Source organism: Pipistrellus hanaki (assembly GCF_964339955.1).
Source record: "Pipistrellus hanaki genome assembly, chromosome: 1".
Taxonomy (NCBI): domain Eukaryota; kingdom Metazoa; phylum Chordata; class Mammalia; order Chiroptera; family Vespertilionidae; genus Pipistrellus; species Pipistrellus hanaki.
Genome location: NC_140503.1, coordinates 35,999,394 through 36,019,090, shown reverse-complemented (window position 1 = coordinate 36,019,090; position 19,697 = coordinate 35,999,394). Strand labels below are relative to the sequence as shown.

Here is a 19,697-nt window from a genome sequence, read left to right as displayed (position 1 = left end):
GCTAATAGGAGAAGGTGGGTGTTAGGGTATGTTTAAACAATTCTCTACTTCCCAGAGGAGCCATCGAGTGCTGCTCCGCCCCGACACGCACTCTCCTACCCTCTTCCCCGCCACCAGGGACCTCTGGAGCCCCTGCCTGGCCTGGGCCCCGCACCATCGCAGGGTCCAGGTGAGGCTGCCCGGCCCGGCCGCTCGGACGCGCTGACAGGTGGCGTCGCCCTCCTCTGGCCTCCGCTCCAGGCCCGCGCCCCAGGCAGAGCTCCCGGGCTGGCCCAAGAGGAAGAGTGAGGCCCGAGGGGCTGCCGACAGGAGCGAAGGTCATCCCAAGCCCGACCCGGCGAGGGCAGGGGATCGGACCGGGCATTCCTCGCGCTCCTCCAACGAGGGGCGCACGGAGCCCGGCGCCCCGGCGCGTCCAGCCCTGCGCACCGCCCCTCGGCCTCCTCCGCCCTTCGCGCCTGGGACCCCCCCAACCCGTCCGCGCTCCCAGCGGCCGTGGCCTCCCGTCTCCACCGCTTGCGGACCCAGCCGCTCTGCACCCCCCGCCCGGGGGCCCCAGGCCGGCCGAGGGCTCCGAGGGTAGGCGATCCGCATTCCCCAGGACGAGCAACCGGTGGCAGCACCGCCCCTACCCGCGCTCAGGCGACTCCAAGCGCCCCAGTTCCCCCCTCCCCCCTCCCCCGAACCCAGAGCCCGCGGGCAGCCGCGGGGAGGAATGCACCGACCCCCCTCCCCTTCCCCAAACTTCTTCCGTCCGCGCCGCGCTTCTGCTTCTTCCAACTCGACCCCTCTGCGCCCTCTGGCTCCTCCCACTGCGCTCCCCTCCCCTTTCCCGGTCCCCACTTAGGAATCCGCTCCCCCCTCTGTCTCCCCCCGCCCCCCCCGGGCCGGGTCCGGGATCCTCCCCCCGCTCCCCCCGCCCGCCGCCGCCGCCGCCGCCGCCGGGTTCCTCTCCCCCCGCGCGGCGCTCCCTGCCAAGCCCATGATGTAATGGTGTATGTTAATCAGGAGCATGTGGAGCGCTCCGGCTGGGGCGGCTCAGTCCTCCCAGCGCCGACCCGGGAGACGGCGGTGGCGGCGGCGGCGGCCGGGACTCGCAGCGCCGCTCTCTCCCAGCGCCGCCCGCCCCGACGGCATGGCCCGCAGCCCGGGCTCCGGGCGCCCCCAGCCCCGCTGACCGCCGCCGCGGGCCCGGACCGCGGGGCCCCAGCCGCCGGCATGAGCCGCGCCGAGGTGAGCGCCCCTGTCCTTCCGTCCCCCCACGCCGGCCACCGGGTCCCCTTCCCGGGGGCTGCCCTCTCCGCTAGGGAAGTTCTGGGGCCCGGGAGGCGGATGCTGGCGGGCGAGAGGCGCCTCTTGGAGGGCTGAGCCGCTGGGCTCTCCTCTGTGCCGGCGGCGGCCACCCGGACAGCGAGAGGACGGGGAGCCCCAGAAGCCGAACTTTCTTTGAGGTCCGTGGGGGGGGGAGTGGGGGGTGGTGGCGGGGGACGGGGGTGTGTGCCGGGGCGCGGAGCCGCCCTGCCCGCCGGGTGAGGAGCGCGCGGGGTCGGGGCTCGGGGTGCGCTCGGGGCCGGGACGCCGGGGACGCCGGGCTGGGCGCTGGGCCGGACAGACCCACCCGGGAAGGAGGCGGCGGAGGCAGGATGCCGAGAGCTCACACACACGCGCGTACACACACTTACACACACACACACACACACACACACACGCACACGCACACGCACACACACAGGCACGCACACATCTGATCGCTGTGGGCACCGCAGGCCCTTGGAGACCGCTCTGTGGGCTGGAGCGGCGGCGAGGCGCGGGGGAGCCGGGCTCGGGCTGCGCCTCCGCCCGCCGGGCGCGGAGCTTTGGGTGGGGAGAGTTTATTTTTGTCTCGAGCTGCTGCTGCTGCCTTGGCTGCTCGAGGCCTAAATCCAGAGGGGCGCCTGGCGGTGGAGATGCTGGCTGTTGCTGTAGATGGAGCTGCAGCCGCTCGGCTGCTGCTCTGGGAGGAGGAGGGAGGAGGAGGGAGGAGGAGGAGGAGGAGGAGGAGGAGGAGGAGGAGGAGGAGGAGGAGGAGGAGGAGGGGGAGGAGGAGGAGGAGGAGGAAGGAACTCGGGCTGCTGCTGCCGCTGCCTCCGCCTCTGCTTTGCATGAGCCCCCACCCCCGCGCCCCTCGCAGCCGCATTGCAAGTTTTCTGCGCGAGGAGAATCTGTTGCTGGCGCCGGCGTCCGCGGGCACAGCCCCGAGGCCACCCCGGGTGGGGTGTGCGGGGAGCACCAGCCGTTCGCGGCGGCAGCAACAGGAAGCCGTGGGGTCTCCTCCCGCATCGGGGAAGGAGGTGTCTTGCCTTTCCCAGAACGGGAATAGCTCGTCTCCCGCATCCCGGTGCGGAGGGGGCGGCCGGATTTTTTTTTTTTTGGGGGGGGGACCCGAACCCCTCGCGGGGCGCCCTCCGTCCCCACCCCCTGATGCACTCGCTTCCCAGGCGCTCTCCCTCGCCGGCCGAGGTCTCACTGCAGCCCTTTCTCTCCTTCCAGTGGTGATCGCCGCTCGGGAATGCGGGTGTAAAGGGTCCGAGCTGCCGCCCAGCGGGAAAGAGACCCCGGGACGGACGCCGGAAACCACCATCCCGAAGCCGTGAGAAGGGGAGGGGAAGAGCGCATTCTTCATTCAGTTGGTGTGCCTTGAGGGGATTTTTTATTTTTTTAAATCGTTATCTTTTTTTAAAAAAAGAAACATTTCCGCGCTCCTGTCTGTCATCATCTCTGGGGAAACCAGCCAGAACCACCACCGGGACGTAACTGAAAGCAGACGAGAGAGGCGGCCGCCGAGGCAGTACCTGCAGCGCCCGAGCGCCGAGCCACCTTGGACCCGGGACGCGCCTCGGGCGGGCGGCCGCGGGGCTGCGGCGCCGCCAAACTTTGGGGCGGCGGGCCGGGCCGGGGCTGCCAGGGGCTTCGTAGACGGAGGGCCGCCCCCTCACCATGATGTTTCGCGACCAGGTCGGGGTGCTGGCGGGTTGGTTCAAGGGCTGGAACGAGTGCGAGCAGACTGTTGCGCTGCTGTCGCTGCTCAAGCGCGTGAGCCAGACCCAGGCCCGCTTCCTGCAGCTCTGCCTGGAGCACTCGCTGGCCGACTGCGCCGAGCTGCACGTCCTGGAGGGCGAGGCCAACAGCCCGGGTAAGTGCCCCTGTCCCGCCCGTGCCCCCCACCCCACCCCTCTCCCCGCCACCCCAGCCCCAGCCCCGGGCCCAGGCCCCGCCCCCGGCCGCGCCGTCCCCCGGGCCCTGGGCCTGCCCACCTCCCCGCGTCCCCGCCCCTGCCGCCCGCTCACCGCCGCCGGCCGCTTTGGGTTAGCGGCCACGGTCAGCTCAGCCCGTCAGTCCATTCCGGGTGGTAGCTACGGGAGCATGAATGATTGATTTTTCTCTCATGCAGTTTCCTGGGAAATAAGTAAGTCAGGTCACGTAGAGTCTGGATTTTCTGGGCTTTTTTTTTTTTTTTTTTTTTTCCTTCCTTCTTCTTGGACAACGTGGCTCTTTGGGTTTCAGCAACCCATGAGACAGCCTGGGACTGCCCTTCGGAAGCCAATCTTTGATTAGGCTGTATGAGCAATACGTGAAAATCTAATGTTATTATTAATCTTCCCTCCTCCCCCCACCCCCTCCCTCACGGATAGTACGGTTTTAGAGCTCCGTCTTCTGAATGATATGTAGGTAATGCTATGACTGTTAAAATAACACTTGCAGTTCATATACTATTCGGGTCTGGTCCTCTATGCTGATAGTATGCATAGGGATATGCATCTTGTGGATGCCTGGCAGCAGGCATGAATCAGAGTTCTTGCTGCTTTTTTCTTAAGAAACTTTATTGAATAGAACAGAATTGCTTCGGATTACCCTGCTAGTATTTTACAGACGCCTCAGCTAGTACAGAAAGTGAATATCCACGAAGGGTCCCGCCGTGTGCTGTTTGCTAGCACGGGTGGTGACAGAATGAAATGATATCCTGGGGTGTGTGTGTGTGTGTGGGGGGAGATGGTGGTGATGGTGGTGAGGAGGGGGGATGGGAGAAAGGTCTGCTGCTTATAATTTTGGATAGGGGAAATTCTTCAGTTCCTGCTGCAGCAGGAGGGTGAACAGAGCCCCCAGTGTTTATGCAGAGAAAAGAATGCAGGGTCCTCTTCCAGCTGTTCCATGTTAGGGCCGCTCGCCTGCCCGCCTCAGCAGAGGTCTGGGCTGCCATTTGATGACAAGGTCCAACCCAGGACAGCAGGGCCTGGGCGACACGAACATGAGTGTGTCAGGGCAGCAAGAGGGGGGCTGGCCCCCACCTTACTTCTCCTCCCTGGTGTGGTGCTCATGATGCTGCAAACACTAGGAGGGGATGTTTCCATATATAGAATCCCAGGCTGGAAGTGACCACTGGAAACCCTCACAGTCTCTTTCCTGAACGGACAGGACTGCATCCCGAGGATCTCCTGTTGCCAAGGACGAGGGGGGGGGGCACACTGAGGGGGATCCCACAGGCCTCCTGGGATTCGCCCAACAGCCCACCCTGTTCGGCACAGGGTGGTGGTGGCCATGGGGTCCCTTTGCTCAGCCCCACATTTATAAATAGCCAGCAGGCCAGCCTCCTTCCTAAGGGTGTGAGAGCATAACTAGGTTAAGGCATGTCCTGTCTCTTTCTCCCCATCCTTACTGTGACAGGGTCGCCCGGTTCACCTGCTTGAGTTTGCTTTCTCAGGTTGGCAAACAAGGTTACATAAACTTCAGCGTCCTGTGGCATGCACAGGATTGATGGACAGTCATTGATGTTGGATGCTCGACTCCGGTGCTTGTAGGGACTGGTTAAAGGTGGTAATGAATCTTTAGGTTACTCACATGTTAGAGCAACATGTTTGTCCTTCTGAGTAGAGAAGACTTTTCCCAATATAGCAGCGGTTTAGAAAGGCAGGTATTTAAAACATATGGTATTAAAAAGGAGTTGCTTACTTTAACAATCTTGTCATTGAATAAGCCAAGAAAATGTTGACCTGTGAATTAGTCTGTCATTTAGTGATTTTTTCCCCCCTCAAAAAAAATTTCCCCATACTTACTTGTGTAAGATACCTACCTGTTCCTGCTGCTATAGACCCACAGCCTCTGGAACTGTTATGTAAGATAGGGACCGTTTTCCAATTTCTGGATTCACCTTTCAACCTGGACAGTCGTCCTTGGAAACCTCTGTACTCCATACGTTGTGCATCCAGGACATACATCATGAGTGATGTCCTGGGATGGTTTGCTTTATTTTTGCAGTGTGAGGACCACAAAGAGCATCGGGATGTGTCATACACACCTGAGTGTGGAGTGCTGTTCTCTGACCGACATTGGAACCTAGCCAAGAATGAGGAAAGGGGCAAAAATGCCCAGTCAGCAACCAGAATAGACGGCATCATGTCCTGGAGAATAGTTCAGACCCTCCCTGGGAACAGAATTACTCTTATTTTAGACAGCAATCCTAACATTTAAAAAAAATTTTTTTTTTTGAATAATCATTGCATAGTATGGTTAGCACATGTAGGACTAGCTGAGCAGCTGCTGTAACCAGGAGTGAAAAGTGATCCCTGACAGCTTGACAACCAGGGAAGAGACAAAAATGTTCCCTGAAAGTTTTGGGAATGCTAGAGTAGGACCCTGCGGGCATTCCTCTATAATAACATAGATCAGTAATTGCTGTTTACCATTAATGAGAGTGAACTACCAAAGGGATACATTTTTAAATGCACTCTTTGAGAAGGGAGGGAAATAGGTCATAAACTTTGGGAATATTGACACTCCAGATAATTGACCTCCCAAGCAGTTTCATTCTGAAAAGCTCTTACCCATTCAGAAAAGTAGGCTTGTGTGTAAATGACTCATTCATTGGCTGGCTGAGGTGTCCTATACCAAAATCATCGTGTATTAGATACTTTATTTAGCAACCATCAATTCAACAAGCACGCATATTTCTTCTGGTAATGAGAAATTTTAAAATTTGATGAATGCGGATCAAATTCATATCTGGGGCTTGATCTCAGTATAATTAAGAAAATTAGCAATAGGGAAGTTAATAGTGTGAACTTGGCTCTGTTTTCTCCAGGACTGACTTGAAATAGAGCCTTGCACATTAAACCTGGTTTATTTGAAATCTGTGGGATGTATTTTGATATTAACTTTTCATTTTCTTAAAGTTAGCATTTATTGAGAATCTAGTGCTTCACTGGCTCAGTTTTTGCCTCAGATTCATGGCCATCTGAGATTAAAAAAAAAAAAAAAGGTTGAGTCTGTTCTATGGATGTATGAATGTCACGATCAGCTCTTTAAGTAGAAGTTTGTTTTCAGAAGCCTCATACGCTTAGATAAGTACCCTTCAGCCACCAGCCCAGGTTCACATTGAGACCTCTAGCCAGTCTCAGTTTGTAGATGACTGCTTCTGGAGCTGATGTTTCCTTCAATATCTGAAAATGGCAAAAACGGAACCCACCGACTTTACCTGCAGTTTCCCTAAGAAAAAATAGGTTGGGTGGCATTGTTTATTTCTGACTTTTATCATTTAGACTTGAAATATATTTTCCAATGGAAATAGTGTAATACATGGAGATTCGCTAGTGAATCCACAGCGAGTTACTAACTCACAAAACAGTGTATGTTTTGTGGAGATATTGCATATGGTTTGCAGTAAGTAAGTGGCAAAAAGATGGACGCTTTACTTACAAGTAAATACAGGAGAAAGTATAATCTGAAGTGGTGGTGCTTGAAAATTACAAAGGACTTGTGGGCGTATTTATTCTCATTAGAGGGGGAAGATGTTGGCTCTATAATTTTTTATGGTTTTTAATTTTCATAGTGTAAGTATGCCATAACCTGAGTTGCATTTTTAAATCACAAATGGAATAAAAGGAAAGCAGAAGAATAGAGATTTTTCCTAATGATGCTGGGTAAGATCTTGTATGTAGTGCTTCCTTAGACTTATTATTCCATATGCATTTTATAACTATTGGAATGGCCCTGTGCTATGAAGTGGGAATAGGTAACTTACTATATAGTCCAGTGTCTGGTACATAGTGTGATGGGTGCTCAAGCATAGATATGGGCGGGGGCAGTGGTTCTACGCCCACGGTGAACCTAGAAGCTAATTGCTTGGCAGAGTTAAGGAAGACTTCACTGAAGCAGAGAGATGTTTGAGTTGTGTTTTGAAGGGTGAATAGGAGTTGGTTCAATATGTAAAAAGGATTGTAGAGAACAATCGTGAAGGTGTATTATAAGCAGAAAGGATCATACTTATGAAAACGCTGCTTTATGAAAAGGCCCAGCTGTGTGCAGGAAATGGTGAGTTTAGGGTACCTAGAAGAGTGGAGAATGAGCTCACAGAGGCAGAAGTTAAAACAGAAGCTATGGCTATGCAGGACTTTGTCAGCTAAAGCATTTGGACTTAACCCTGCAGAGATGATAGAAAACCCAAGAAGATTTTTTTTGGAAAGGAGTTAAAAGATGAAGAGTGTGTGAGAATTCTCCTGGGAAAGAGAATTCCTGTTGTGCATGATCTTCTCAGAGGCAAAAATGGAAGAAGTACCGGCAGTTTGGTTCAGACAGGTTCCATTGGCCACCTGGTGGCATCACGAGCTCAGGGTAGCTTTGTTACTGTCAGCGTTGATGTGTGGAGGGAAGAAGAAAGGATTGAGATGGAGAGGAAGAGAAAGTATTGTTCAGGGGCCATGTATTTATATCTGCAGGAGTTAACTTCTGAGCCTCCATTTTGCCATCTGTAAAATGGAGCTAATCAAGCAGTGTCATTGTCCAGAAGTTAGTTATTAATCATCAAATGATGATCTATTCTATTCCCTAGGTTTAACATTGCCTCTGATGAATCTAGAATTTATATTAAAATGTTTGCTTAAATGGTAGGAAATCTTTTTCTTTAAAGGATTATCAAAGAGAGATGGGGTGCGGGGGGGGGGGGGGGGGTGCGGGTGGGAGGGGGAACTTGGAACCCTGGGAAGGTATGAACCTATTTTACTCCACCTTCTGCTTTCGGCTTTGTTGTTCTCTATCATGTCAGGTTCTAAAAAAATGTAGCACCGACCCAGTTTTCCCAAATGACCTGTCAACATTTTTTCCCCCTTTAGTTGGTGAAAGTGAAAAGAGGAAACCATTTTGTTGGATGAAATATCCTGGGATTTTGTACCTGAAACACTTTTTACTTAGGGCGAGGTAACTTTCTTTGGGCTGGTCGAACACATCCATACTTTTTGTTGTGAATAACTTGGATTTGATGGTTTAGCTTGGGTGTTCAAGGGCTTCAGCAGCTGAGCGTGTTATAAACACGTCCCATCAAAGCACGTAAAAGGCAGACAAACTTAACAGCGGATTAGTTTATTTATGTTTAAACAAACAAATGAGGGTAAAACGAGAGTCGGAAGGACTGAGAAACAACCAAAAACTCCCCAGCACATCCTGTAGAAGTGCGATTCTAAAGGGAATTGGCAACCCAAGAGAAGAGCAACTATTTCTCCTTCTTGACCTGGAGAATTCGGGAGGTTTTCATCCAGGAGCAAAGTGCCTTGTATCACTCATTTTCTAGGAAAGGTGTGGTGCTCATATAAATCTTTTTTTCTCTTAAAAAATATAATTACTACTTGAAGTTTTTCACCCATTCCTTTCTTTCCATCCCTTGTAATCATTCCAAGGCCTTCCTGAGTTCATCCAATTTTGAAGATTAAGATGCTGGATTAGATGTCTCCTCTGAGCTATTTTTTGCTTCCAAGGAAGCTGCCCGAGGCAGGAATCTCCCAAACAAAGCAGAATTTTCAGAACGGGAGTCAAGCTTTCTCTTTCAGTCAGACTCGGGCTTTACCCTGAAGGGTGTAGCCCAAGAGCCAGCTTGGAGCTCTGAGGAACTAGCCTGGCGCAGAGCATGTCACCCCGTGGGACTCATAAGCTGCTTCTAGGGTTCTGTTCCCACTCTGTGTATCAATATTTTAACACACTGCTCCTGGGAAAAATCAGTCAAATGATTCAGTGGTATCTTGTACACAGTAGATAATTCATAGCATTAAATTGTACCTGGCAAATAGTATGTAGTAAGAAATTGTGGGACCAAGTTCATATTCACCAAGTACACCAGCAGAGAGCTGAGTGCAGTGTCAAAAGGTGAAGCTGTTGCAATGATTCTTCTCAAGGAGCTTGCACTCAAGCTGTGGAGGTAAAACAAACCGCCCCCACCCCTGCCTCGTGTGTGTGTGTGTGTGTGTGTGTGTGTGTGTGCGTGTGTGTGTGCGTGCGTGAGAGAGAGAGAGATTTTGACCATAAGTAGTTGCTAAATGCTATGGTTCTGGTGAGAGAACAATACTGGAGTGAGGGGAAGGGAGAGAACAGGATGGGTTGGGTAGACCAAGAAGTAATGAATGGGAGAAGGAAACTTGAGGGTGTCATTTGAAATGGTGCTTTATGACTTGCAAGTTCCTGCCTTTTTAGTACTTTTAAACTGAGTTTTGCTAAGGAAACCACCCATATAGGGGGCTTGGTGCATGGACCGTGTTAGGGGCAGGTTTCCTGGACCTCTGAAGGATGAGGATGAGGATGTTAGAGTGAGGGGAGCATGATGCATATTGTCCATAAGGAATCATTTCTTGAACGGAAGAAGGAAACATTTAAAACACTCCTCTGATTGCCAATATTTAAAAGTAGAAACGCAAAAATTTTTGCTTACCCAATATTTTGAGTCCTCTTAAGTATCCATAAAATTAGGAGACTTAGCAATAGTTCTCTTGATTCCTCACAGTCGAATGCTTTTGTATTAGAACTGGTGTTAACAGGAGCATCTAAAACACAGGGGAAGAGAAGAGGGTTTTAGACCAGCTCTCAACATTTCCTGCATATGGAATCACTTGGGGATCTTGCTTCACCTAGAACTCGTATGGAGGAGGTGTGGGTGGGAGAGGCCCAGGCCCCTGCATTGGTAATGAACTCCCAGAAGGCGCGGTGCCATCTGTGGACCACACTTTGAGCAGAAAGATCATAGGCTACTAGGGAGGAAGGTAAGTTGGAGGTCATTGGTGCACCACCTTTCCAGTTTTATGATGCCTATCAGGAGATTTTTGTTTGCAAATGAAAACTTAAACATGAAAGCTTATAGGAAGTGGATAGTAGCCACCCCGCACGCCCAACCCATTTCCACCTCCCAACCCTAACTCCAGGGAGAGCAGTTTGGGAATCTCTGGCCTACGTCTGTGGTTTCCTCAGGCTCAGAGACAGTCAAACCGTCTCTCCCAGCTTCTCAGGGCCTGAATGGAGGCTGGGTTTGAAGAAGGCAGAGCTGGCTCCTGTTGCAGCATTTCCCCAAGCTTTCTGGACGTGTCCCCGCTGGAATTTCCAGGCATTCTAACGGTCAGCATCCCACGGAAAATCAGGCTCCAGGAAAATTTACTTTTATTTCATTTTACTTTATTTTTTTGCTGATGCTATGGACTGTACAGCTGAGCTGGAAAGAGCAGGAATGTTCATTCCAGAGGCCGGATGGGAGAGATCTCTTCCTACTTCCCCAGCACACTCCCCTCAGCACAATCATCGGAATTTCTGAAGCGGCGTATCCATCTTCCAGTGGAATGCCAGTGCCTGGGTGTGCGGCTTAGACACACAGAGAGCGTTGGCTTTCCCTGGACACGCTGATCCGTGTGAGGACAGGCACCAACGATGTGACTGAAATGTGTGACTGGAAGGGCAGTGCCGAGCCACTTTGGAGTTTCTGGAGAGCCATAAAGGGGTAGGGGCGCCCCCTGAGGCCTCCAGAGGGAACATTGTCTGGGTCTGAAAACGAAAAAAGGAGGGCGAAGTAGGTTCTGTACCGAGTAGGGACCGGGGAGGTTAACAGTGTCCTGGGTAAGATACCAGAAGAGTCTTTAAAACGGGGTTTGCTAGTATTTGGGTGAGGAAATAGGAAGAAGGCTGGTTTTCCTAAGAATAGGAAGGATGGGTCCTGGAGAACTGATGTCATTTTTGTGTTGATGGGGCCATGGGAATGAAGGGAGACAGCGTGCACAGAGCTTCTGTCTCGTGGGCAGACCCCGGGCATTCAGAGAGGCATCCCCTCATTTCCTGAGGAGTAAAGCGGAGACGTGGGGGCTGGAGGAGAGCCTCGTTCCATGGCGTTGGGGTGGTTTTGGTGACTGAAGGGCCCGGCTTTGGCGACTGTCAGCCCCGAGGAAGGTCTTTGGTGCTGTGCTCAGGGATCACGTGTTCGACATCATCATTCATATTGATGTGTGACTTAGCCTGGAGTCTCCAAGAAATCAGAACCGGAGGCAAGGCCTGACATGCAGGTGGTTTACCATGGGCACTGACCCCAGGGAATGGGAAGGGGGCAGGGAGGAGAGAAACGGGAGGGAGGAGCCTGTGGACTGTGGCGAGGGACAGACGAGGTGGGCATTTATCCACGGGCTCCTTGGTTTGCGAGGCCGAGCCTTTCCATGCTGTCCCACGCTGTGGGAGGCAGAAAGCTAGAGAGATGTGGGCCAACTGAGGCAGGATGCTGTCAGGTTATACCTCCCGGAAGCCGCGGCCACAGCAAGGGCTGCAGTGTGAGCTGGGCTGAGAAGGTGTAGCTGAGGGCTGATGACAGAGTTATGATCCAAAATAGTATTTTTAAAATGCAAGATGACTATTAAACCACTACAGCATCCCTAGGCCTCACTTAGAGGAGACGTGGTTCAGTAGGAGCAGGCATGAACAGGACGTCTGGCTTTTGGTAGACTCAGAGCTTAGTAGGAATCATGTCACAATGTGGTTGCCCCCAAAGCCTTTAATCTTACATTAGGTAGATGATACACTATGTGATAATATTATGTTCAGAACAGATCTTCTGTTCCAAATAATAACACAATACAGGGTCCAGCCTTTGAGCTGGGTACCCGCTTTGAGGAAGATGGACAAGCCAGGATGTGGCCAGAGGAAAGAGCACAGTGTTCCACTTGAGGACCAGGGGACCATTTCGGCGGGAAAAAAAAGATGAATGGGGAACAGGACAACTGTCATTGGTCCTTTGGGAGGTTGGCTTGGAGCTGAGGGGTTCGGTTCTGTGTGTGGGTAGAGGGCAGCGTGTGGAAGCTGCAGTACTAGCTGAAAGTAAAGAAGAACTTTCGTGATTAGAGTTCCCAAGCAGCGGCATAGGCTGTTTTGAAGGCAGTGGCTTGGCGTTCACCAGAGGCGGACAGGCATCTAGCCCCGTGCAGGGCACACACTTACTCCTAAACACGTCTGGCTCCTATTTGCTGAGCACCTGCTCTGTGCCAGGCAGCTCCGTGAATTCTTTGCATACATTGTCCCATTTAGTCACCCCAACCACCCTGTGGTGAGGCGGTCAGGGAGGAAACAAGCCGTCTCACCTCACAGCCACTCCGCGTGCCTCTCCACGGGAGGAATTCAGTGTGAGCTCCTTTAGGAAAGAAGCTGTGACCTCTTGGATGACCTACAAAGTACCTCCTAGCCTTCAGATTCTATGACTTCTCTGGAACAGGAATAAAGATAATAAAACAACTTTTAGGAGCAGAGAAGAAGAGAGACAGTGTGAGTGAATGAAGAAGGGTGGTTTTAAAAGTGTTTTTCAAATTATTTCCAGTGTATTCCTCCTGTACTTCCTGGCCTGTTTGGACACAGGTTTTGAGAAATACACTTTAGAGTGATTTTCTGTAACTTTTTTGAAGTAGGTAGTGAGGTGAGGTGACGTATCACTATGATGAGTAGGGCCAACACGTTTAAGAAAAGGTGTATCCCTGTTTGGTTTGGGCTTAGTGGACTGAAGGGTCCTGGGTTCAATTCCATTCAAGGGCACAGGTCTAGGTTGTGGGCTGGATCCCCAGTAGGGGGCATTTAGGAGGTATCTGATCATTGATTCTCTCTGAAATAAAACAAACAAACAAACAAACAACACACACACATATACATTAAAGAAAGTATGCAAATTGAATCTTGCTTCTTTTGGTCATCCAACAGCAGTGATAAGCCCTAAGCATCAGTCATTTATTAGCAAAGGTAGCTCAAAATTGCAGTCTATATCCCTGAATCCTTTTTTTCCCTCCATGTAGTTCTAAAAGTGACCATAGGATATTCTTTGTATGGTAGTAGCTGCCTTTTCTTTCTTTAGCACCTTATGAGTGCCAATCACTGTGCTGATACACACAACCATTATCTCCAGTTATTAAATAGGTGAATGATACAGAGAAGTAGAACTAATGGTTGTGAACATTAAATACAATCCTATATAATAAAAGGCTAATATGCAAATCGACCAAACAGCAGAACAACTGGTCGCTATGGCACACAATGACCACCAGGGGGCAAACACTCAATGCAGGGGCAGCCCCCTGGTGGTCAGTGCGCTCCCACAGGTGGAGCGCCACTCAGCTAGAAGCCAGGCTCAGGGCTGGCAAGCATAGCAGCGGTGGCAGGAGCCTCTCCCACCTCCTCTGCAGCGCTAAGGATGTCCAACTGACAGCTTAGGCCCGCTCTCTGGGGACCAGGCTTAAGACGTCAGTTGAACATCCTGTGAGGGCTCCTGGACTGTGAGAGGGTGCAGGCCAGGCTGAGGCACCTCTCCCACCCTTGAGTGCATGAATTTTGTGCACCGGGCCTCTAGTAATTAGATAATGTGCTTGTTACTACTCAGACTTTTGCACATAGTAAATGCTTCATAACTGGTTTCTAAGTTATATAAATACCACACAGTAGATATTATCTCCATTTTACAGATGAGCAGACTTAGGTTGAGAGTGGTTGGACATGTGCTAAGTTCACCAGGGAGTCTCTGTGTTGACCCCTTGCCACCATAGGAATGCTGCAGATCGCTTCCAGCTCTTAGGTAAATGAAAATGTGGGCATTTAAAGGAAAAGTCTTTAAGGATATTTAATGGCAGTTTTAGTATGTTTCACTCTAACATTTTATAAATTTGGTCTTGGAAGAACTCTTTGCAGCTTGTCCATTTTAATGTGCGTCTTATTTATCAGATTTTAATCCTATGAAGCTCAATATGGCTTGGCTTCTTTTTTATACTGGCTTCTTGTTTTCCTTTTTTTTTTTTTTTTTTTTTTTTTTTTTTTTAATTAGGTGAAGGCATTGATTCAAACATTTCCCTTCCTGTGAGGGAGACTCAAGGAACAGAGGCTTCTGCCGCCTCTGCATGACCGGGCAGGACTTGGGGAAGGAAACAGGCTTTACAGCGTATAGAGAGGAAAGAATGAGGAATGTGTTACCCTATTGGTCCATGATCATCCCTCATGGTATCCTTGACGTGGACACACTAGCAGTTGATGTCAGGGTCAGGATCTAGAATTAGGCAAAGCCCCCACTTGAGGGCTGGAGATGAAAACAAGCTTCCCCATTGTTTGTAAATGGAGGGGGCGTGATTTATGAAGATTGGTTGTAGCTGGTGTAAGAGTGAACTCTAATTTCATTTTCTAGCAGCATGAAATTAAGGAGGTGTAGGAGACCTTACCTACTCCAGCCCCTCTGTTGAAGATGTGAGAAGACTGGGGTCAGCTAGGGTACCTGCTAGTAGGGAAAGAGCTGGTGTTATTCCCTCAGTTGCTTCCCAACCACCTGTGACATAGATGTGTTAACGCTTCCATGGTTGACTTGGCCAACGTGGTCGCCATATTGAATGCCTATTTGCGCTGGGCAGGTGTGAAGCTCTACTTTCCTGAATATCAAAGGCAGGATTCACCAGGATGATCTCCTCAAAGGGTTTTCCAGACCACCCCCTCCTTTCTGTGTGATTCTTTCACTCACACTAAAGTGCAGATTTGTTTTTATTGGAAGATGATTACCACTTATATTTTGAAATGGTCATTTAGTGTAGGGAGGCTTGGCTTTATTTTGGCAGGTTTTAATCACAGTTCCAGTAACGGGCTCTTGATTTATGCGGAATCTGACTCAGCCACTCTGGAGTTACCCTGAATCCCTGCGGAGAACTAGGAGTCATTCATGACTGCCTGGGCCTGGTGGGAGGGACTGCACTCTCAGGCTGTTGAAGCCGTTCCTTCCCGGGTGTTCCTATGCCTGGTGTGGTGGGCCGGCTGCAACTCCTCCAGAGGGGGCCCTGACCCCTCAGGCCCGGTGGCGCCCTGCAGGCAGGGTCACAGTGTGAGGCATCGTCATCTTTTGCCTTTCAGACTAGTCTATGTCTTCATCACTTTGGTCCTCCAGAGCTTCCTACAATTCCTGGCTCACAGGTGACCTCAGTATGCTTTCTTTGAAAGAATGGATGAATGAGTACAGAGAAATTTAACTCATCTCTCTAACCCATAAGGGGTTTACACCTTGGTTGTGAAAAGAACCTCCGTGCAGAAAGATTTCATCGTAGAACAGGACAAGATGATCATCCTAGTGCTGTTCCCAAGAGGTCTGTGATAAAGGCCAGATGTGAGAAACAGATTCTGTTACTTTTCAGTGCCGTGTACGGAAGAGCGGGGTTGGGGTTTTGGCATCCTCACTTAGACATGTGTCACCTTGTACAAATCATTTAAACTCTCGGTTTCCTCATCTGTGAAATAGAGTCACTCCTGCGAAAGTCCCAGAGCTGTTGCCAGGATGAAGTGGGATCCTCTATGCTAGGGGTGTCGAACTCAATCAGAGAAGGGGCCAAAATCTAAAATCCAGCCTAAATCGCGGGCCGAATGGTTTACTGAACAGTCATAAACTGACAATGTCATAAACTGACAGCGGAGTGCAGTGATGACAGCGCGGTGCGGGCCACATTGCAAGGCCTGGCGGGCTGGATTTGGCCCGTGGGCCTTGTGTTTGACACATGTGCTCTATGCATAAAGTACTCTGTAAGCTGCATCGTGTTGCATAAATTGCAGGGTGACATGATTCTCGAATGAACAACTGACACAGTGGCGGGGAAAACATCCAGGGATGTGGGTGTGTAAAAGGTCCAGGGAAAGATAACCAGGGCTTCTTTCTCAGAGCTTTTGTTCATTCACACAGTTCTCCGGGCCTGGACCGAGGCCTGGATCTGATGAGTCAGCTGGGACTTGCAGCTGTGCATGGTGAGTCCCCATAGGCGGGCCTCGCTGTCATTTGTCAAAGTTCATTATGTGTCCACTTTCGTCCTTCTAATTGATTAGATCGCTGAGTGCACTTTCTTTGAGTATGAAGGACGCAGATGTCCATGCTAGAGAATTCCTTCGGGGAAAGTGACACAAAATTCTGGGTTGTGACCACGGTACCCCCCTGCCTGCAAATACTCCAGTGGGAGTGTTCACGGAGCCAGTGAAAGCATGCCATAGGGGTTCCCTACAGAAACGGGCGGGCCCGGATTCTTTAAAAAACGTGTGATAATTAAGTTTTTAAACTTTTTATTATTAAAGAGGTAACTTCATAAACATTGTTATCCAGCTTAAGACCATTCGGTGGGAAACCTTTGAGTATTTTTGCATGCCTCAGCTAAACAAGAAAATAATTATGCTTTGCTTTTTTATTCTTTAATATTATTTCCACCTTTCCCGCTCATTGAACAGGTTGGAAAAGGAGAATGGTTTTTCGTCATTGTTCTTGCTTGCTTGCTTGTGTTTAACAAAACCTCCCTATTTTCACATTTTCTTTTCTGTGGGAGAATGAGCAGATTTTCCAGATTATTGCGGCATTTGCAGATGATCTGAGCACAGTTGAAATATTGAAAGTGTGAGCTGTAAGGTCAAACTTGAACCTCGTGTGTGATTCTGATATTAGGCTGCGGGTGGGTGACATGGAAGTAAGTGCGGTGTGTATCTGTTTAGCTTGCAGTATTTTAGAGAGGAATAATTAGGACAGAACCGCTGTGGCTGGTTTTCTTTAAGACTTTCCCCACTTCTCACTGAGAGAGGGAAAAACTCCCAGAGTTAAGACAGGAATGCTTGCCTCGCCAGTTTTCTTCAGTGGTTAGAGCTTTGGGTGGACTGAAGAGTCACAGGTTAGATTGTGGTCAAAGACATGGCAGGTACCTCAGTTGCAGGCTCAGTCCCAGGCCCAGTCCAGCACGTGCAGGAGGCAACCGATTGGTTTGTCTCTCTCACATCGAAGTTTTTCTCTTTCCGTCTCCCTTCCTTTCACTTTCTCAAAAATAGAAAAAGTCAGCCTGGCTGGTGTGGCTCAGTGGTTGAGGATCGACCTATGAACAGGAGGTCACGGTTTGTTTCCCAGTCAGGGCACATGCCTGGGTTGCGGGCTAAGGACATGCAGGAGGCAGCCAATCAATGATTCTTTCTCATCATGGATGTTTCTATCTCTCTCTCTCCTCCTCTCTGAAATAAATGCAAATATGTTAAAAGAAAAAAGAAAAAAAAAGAAAAGGGAAAAGTCAGTGGGTGAGGATTAACAAACAAAAACCTACACCAGGAAGTACTTGGGTATTAAAACCTCAATGGTTTTAAGATGGTGAGTGGTGTTCACCAGCTGGTGTTCAGGCCTCGGGCAGAAGACACAGAAGGAGGTGCCTCGCCCACACCCCTCTGCACTCCACCAGCACAGCATTTAGCATGCTGGATTGTAATCGCCCTGTTAGCAGAGAAAAGGCAGTTACAGAGGTGACAGCCTAATGGAGCATGGTGTTTCGGACTGGATCCTGGATTGGGAAAAATCATTGCCAGTATTGGGACAGCTGGTGAAATATAAATTGGAATATATCCATTATAGGGGATAATATTATAGCATCTTAAATTTCCTTAATGTTATCATTACACACTGAGTGACCAGATTATTATGATCTCTGAACACATAATAATCTGGATACTCAGTGTATATCCTATATAATAAAAGGCTAATATGCAAATTGTCCCCTTGACCAGGAGTTCGGCCAGCAGGCAGGCCAGCCAATCACCCATGTCCCCTGCCTTTGGCCAGGCTGGCTAAACCCCACCCATGCACAAATACACAAACACACACATACACACACACACACACACACACACAGGGAGTGGCCAGATTATTAGGAGTTCAGAGATCATAATAATCTGGCTACTCAGTGTATATTGGTCACATCAGAAAATTTCCTTATTATTAAGAGATGCATACTGAAGTCTTTTGGGGTGAAGGGACATGATGTCTGCAACTTATTAAATATAAGGTGGCAAAGATTAAGAATTAGTAAATCTTCGTGAAATGTATATGAGAGTACATTGTTTAAAATAAAAAAGTTCAAAATGTTTATTTTTTTAACATCAGTATCCTGTACTGGAACGTTAGCTCCAAGAGGGAAGGGCCTTGAGTAGGTAGGTTGCCAAACAAAATACAGGATGCACTGTTAACTGCAAATTGCAGATGCACTATGAGTACTGGGGCATACTTGTATCACTAGTACCAATAAAAGAACTATTTGTGTGTCTCCGCAATCAGAGTTAATGGCGGGTTCTGTACTTTTATTCTCTGATCTGGCAACCCTGCCCCGAACCACGGACTGTCCCTGTCCCAGCAGAGCGAGTGACCCCTAGGAGGTGTCCCCTGCAATGGGAATGAATGACGTGGCTTTCCAGAAGTTTGTTCTGTAGCTCCTATCAGACAAAACCCATTGTGTCTGAGCTCGGAGCTGGGACTTAACCTGTTCTTGGACTTGATCTCCTCCTTGTCTTTCTCCCTTTGGTTATCTTTTCTCTTTGAGCCGATTCCAGCTTTCTTCATTTCTCTGTAGTTGGTGGAGTCAGCTGGGTTACATTTTATACTAAGCTACCTGCATCCTGACAGTTTTAAGACCTCCTTCTAGCACAGTTGGGTAAAGTGGATACTGGAATCTATTTTGACAGCTGTTGAAAATCTCCACTGTTGCGACAGCAGGTTAAAGAGGTTATTTGTAACTCCGGTATTATTCAGTGAACCTTTTGAAAAGATGTGCATGCTGTTCCATCAAAGAGTATTTTTATAGAATTTAAATGATTATGGTGTTCACTGCGAAATTATCAAATAAAATGCTCTTGGGGATTAAGTGTATACACTTAGGAATATTTCCCCACCAATACAGTAATAATAGTACATTACAATGCTCTCAATTGCCAGTGCCTTGTAAAATGCAGGTGTAGAGTCTAAATTCAGCTAGTCTATGCCAGCAGTCCCACTGGTAACCTTCCCTTCAAAAGTGACCTTGGAGCAATTTCATAAAGAATGAATATTTATACTATTCAATATTTAACTGCTTAAAGAGGGGTCTGTGCAAGGGACAGGTGGCTTTGGCTGGCCTGCTTTCCCGGAAATGGATCCAAAGAAAGCATTGCATTATTTTATCATTAGAATTATGATTGTGTGCTAGACTGACTTCATTTTTGGAATTGCGTTTCCGTGGTGAGGTTGGGGTCTAGGGAGGAGTCTATTGCATGTACATGAGTTGGAGAGCTTACAGAGAAGACATAGCAGCTGAAGGATGAAACGTCCAGGGTCATCTCTATGCAGCACAGGAATTTTTACCAGGGGATCTGTTGTTCTCCTGGGCTTGAGATTTTGGGGGGCAACTGTTCAGATGAACTCTTCAGACTTGAATTTTTCCTTTTATCTCAGATCCAAAGCATGAAAGAGGACCCTGGCAAATTAACGATCAGTACAGTGCTTAGCACAGCGTAGGCATGCAGAGTAAAGTTTGGTCAGTAGAATGAACTTGATAATGATGTTTGGATTATCATTTCACTTTTAATAGGATTTAATTACTTGAAATAGAAGATCTTTTAGT

The 19,697-nt window shown here is 49.4% G+C and overlaps 1 protein-coding gene across 4 annotated transcripts in view; it reads left to right on the top strand.

The window, feature by feature from the left end:
• The first annotated feature begins 987 nt into the window (after positions 1-987).
• SAMD4A (sterile alpha motif domain containing 4A) overlaps positions 988-19,697 on the top strand; it is a 219,185-nt gene continuing 200,475 nt past the window's right edge. The window contains exons 1-2 of one of the 4 annotated variants that reach the window (XM_084877671.1): positions 988-1,233; positions 2,530-3,172. In XM_084877671.1, the coding sequence (XP_084733797.1) occupies positions 2,977-3,172 (196 nt within the window). In that variant the 5' untranslated portion in view covers positions 988-1,233; positions 2,530-2,976. Of the gene's footprint in view, positions 1,234-1,838; positions 1,861-2,157; positions 2,331-2,529; positions 3,173-19,697 lie in introns of those variants that run through there. The other 3 variants (XM_084877674.1, XM_084877673.1, XM_084877672.1) reach the window with 3 other exon arrangements.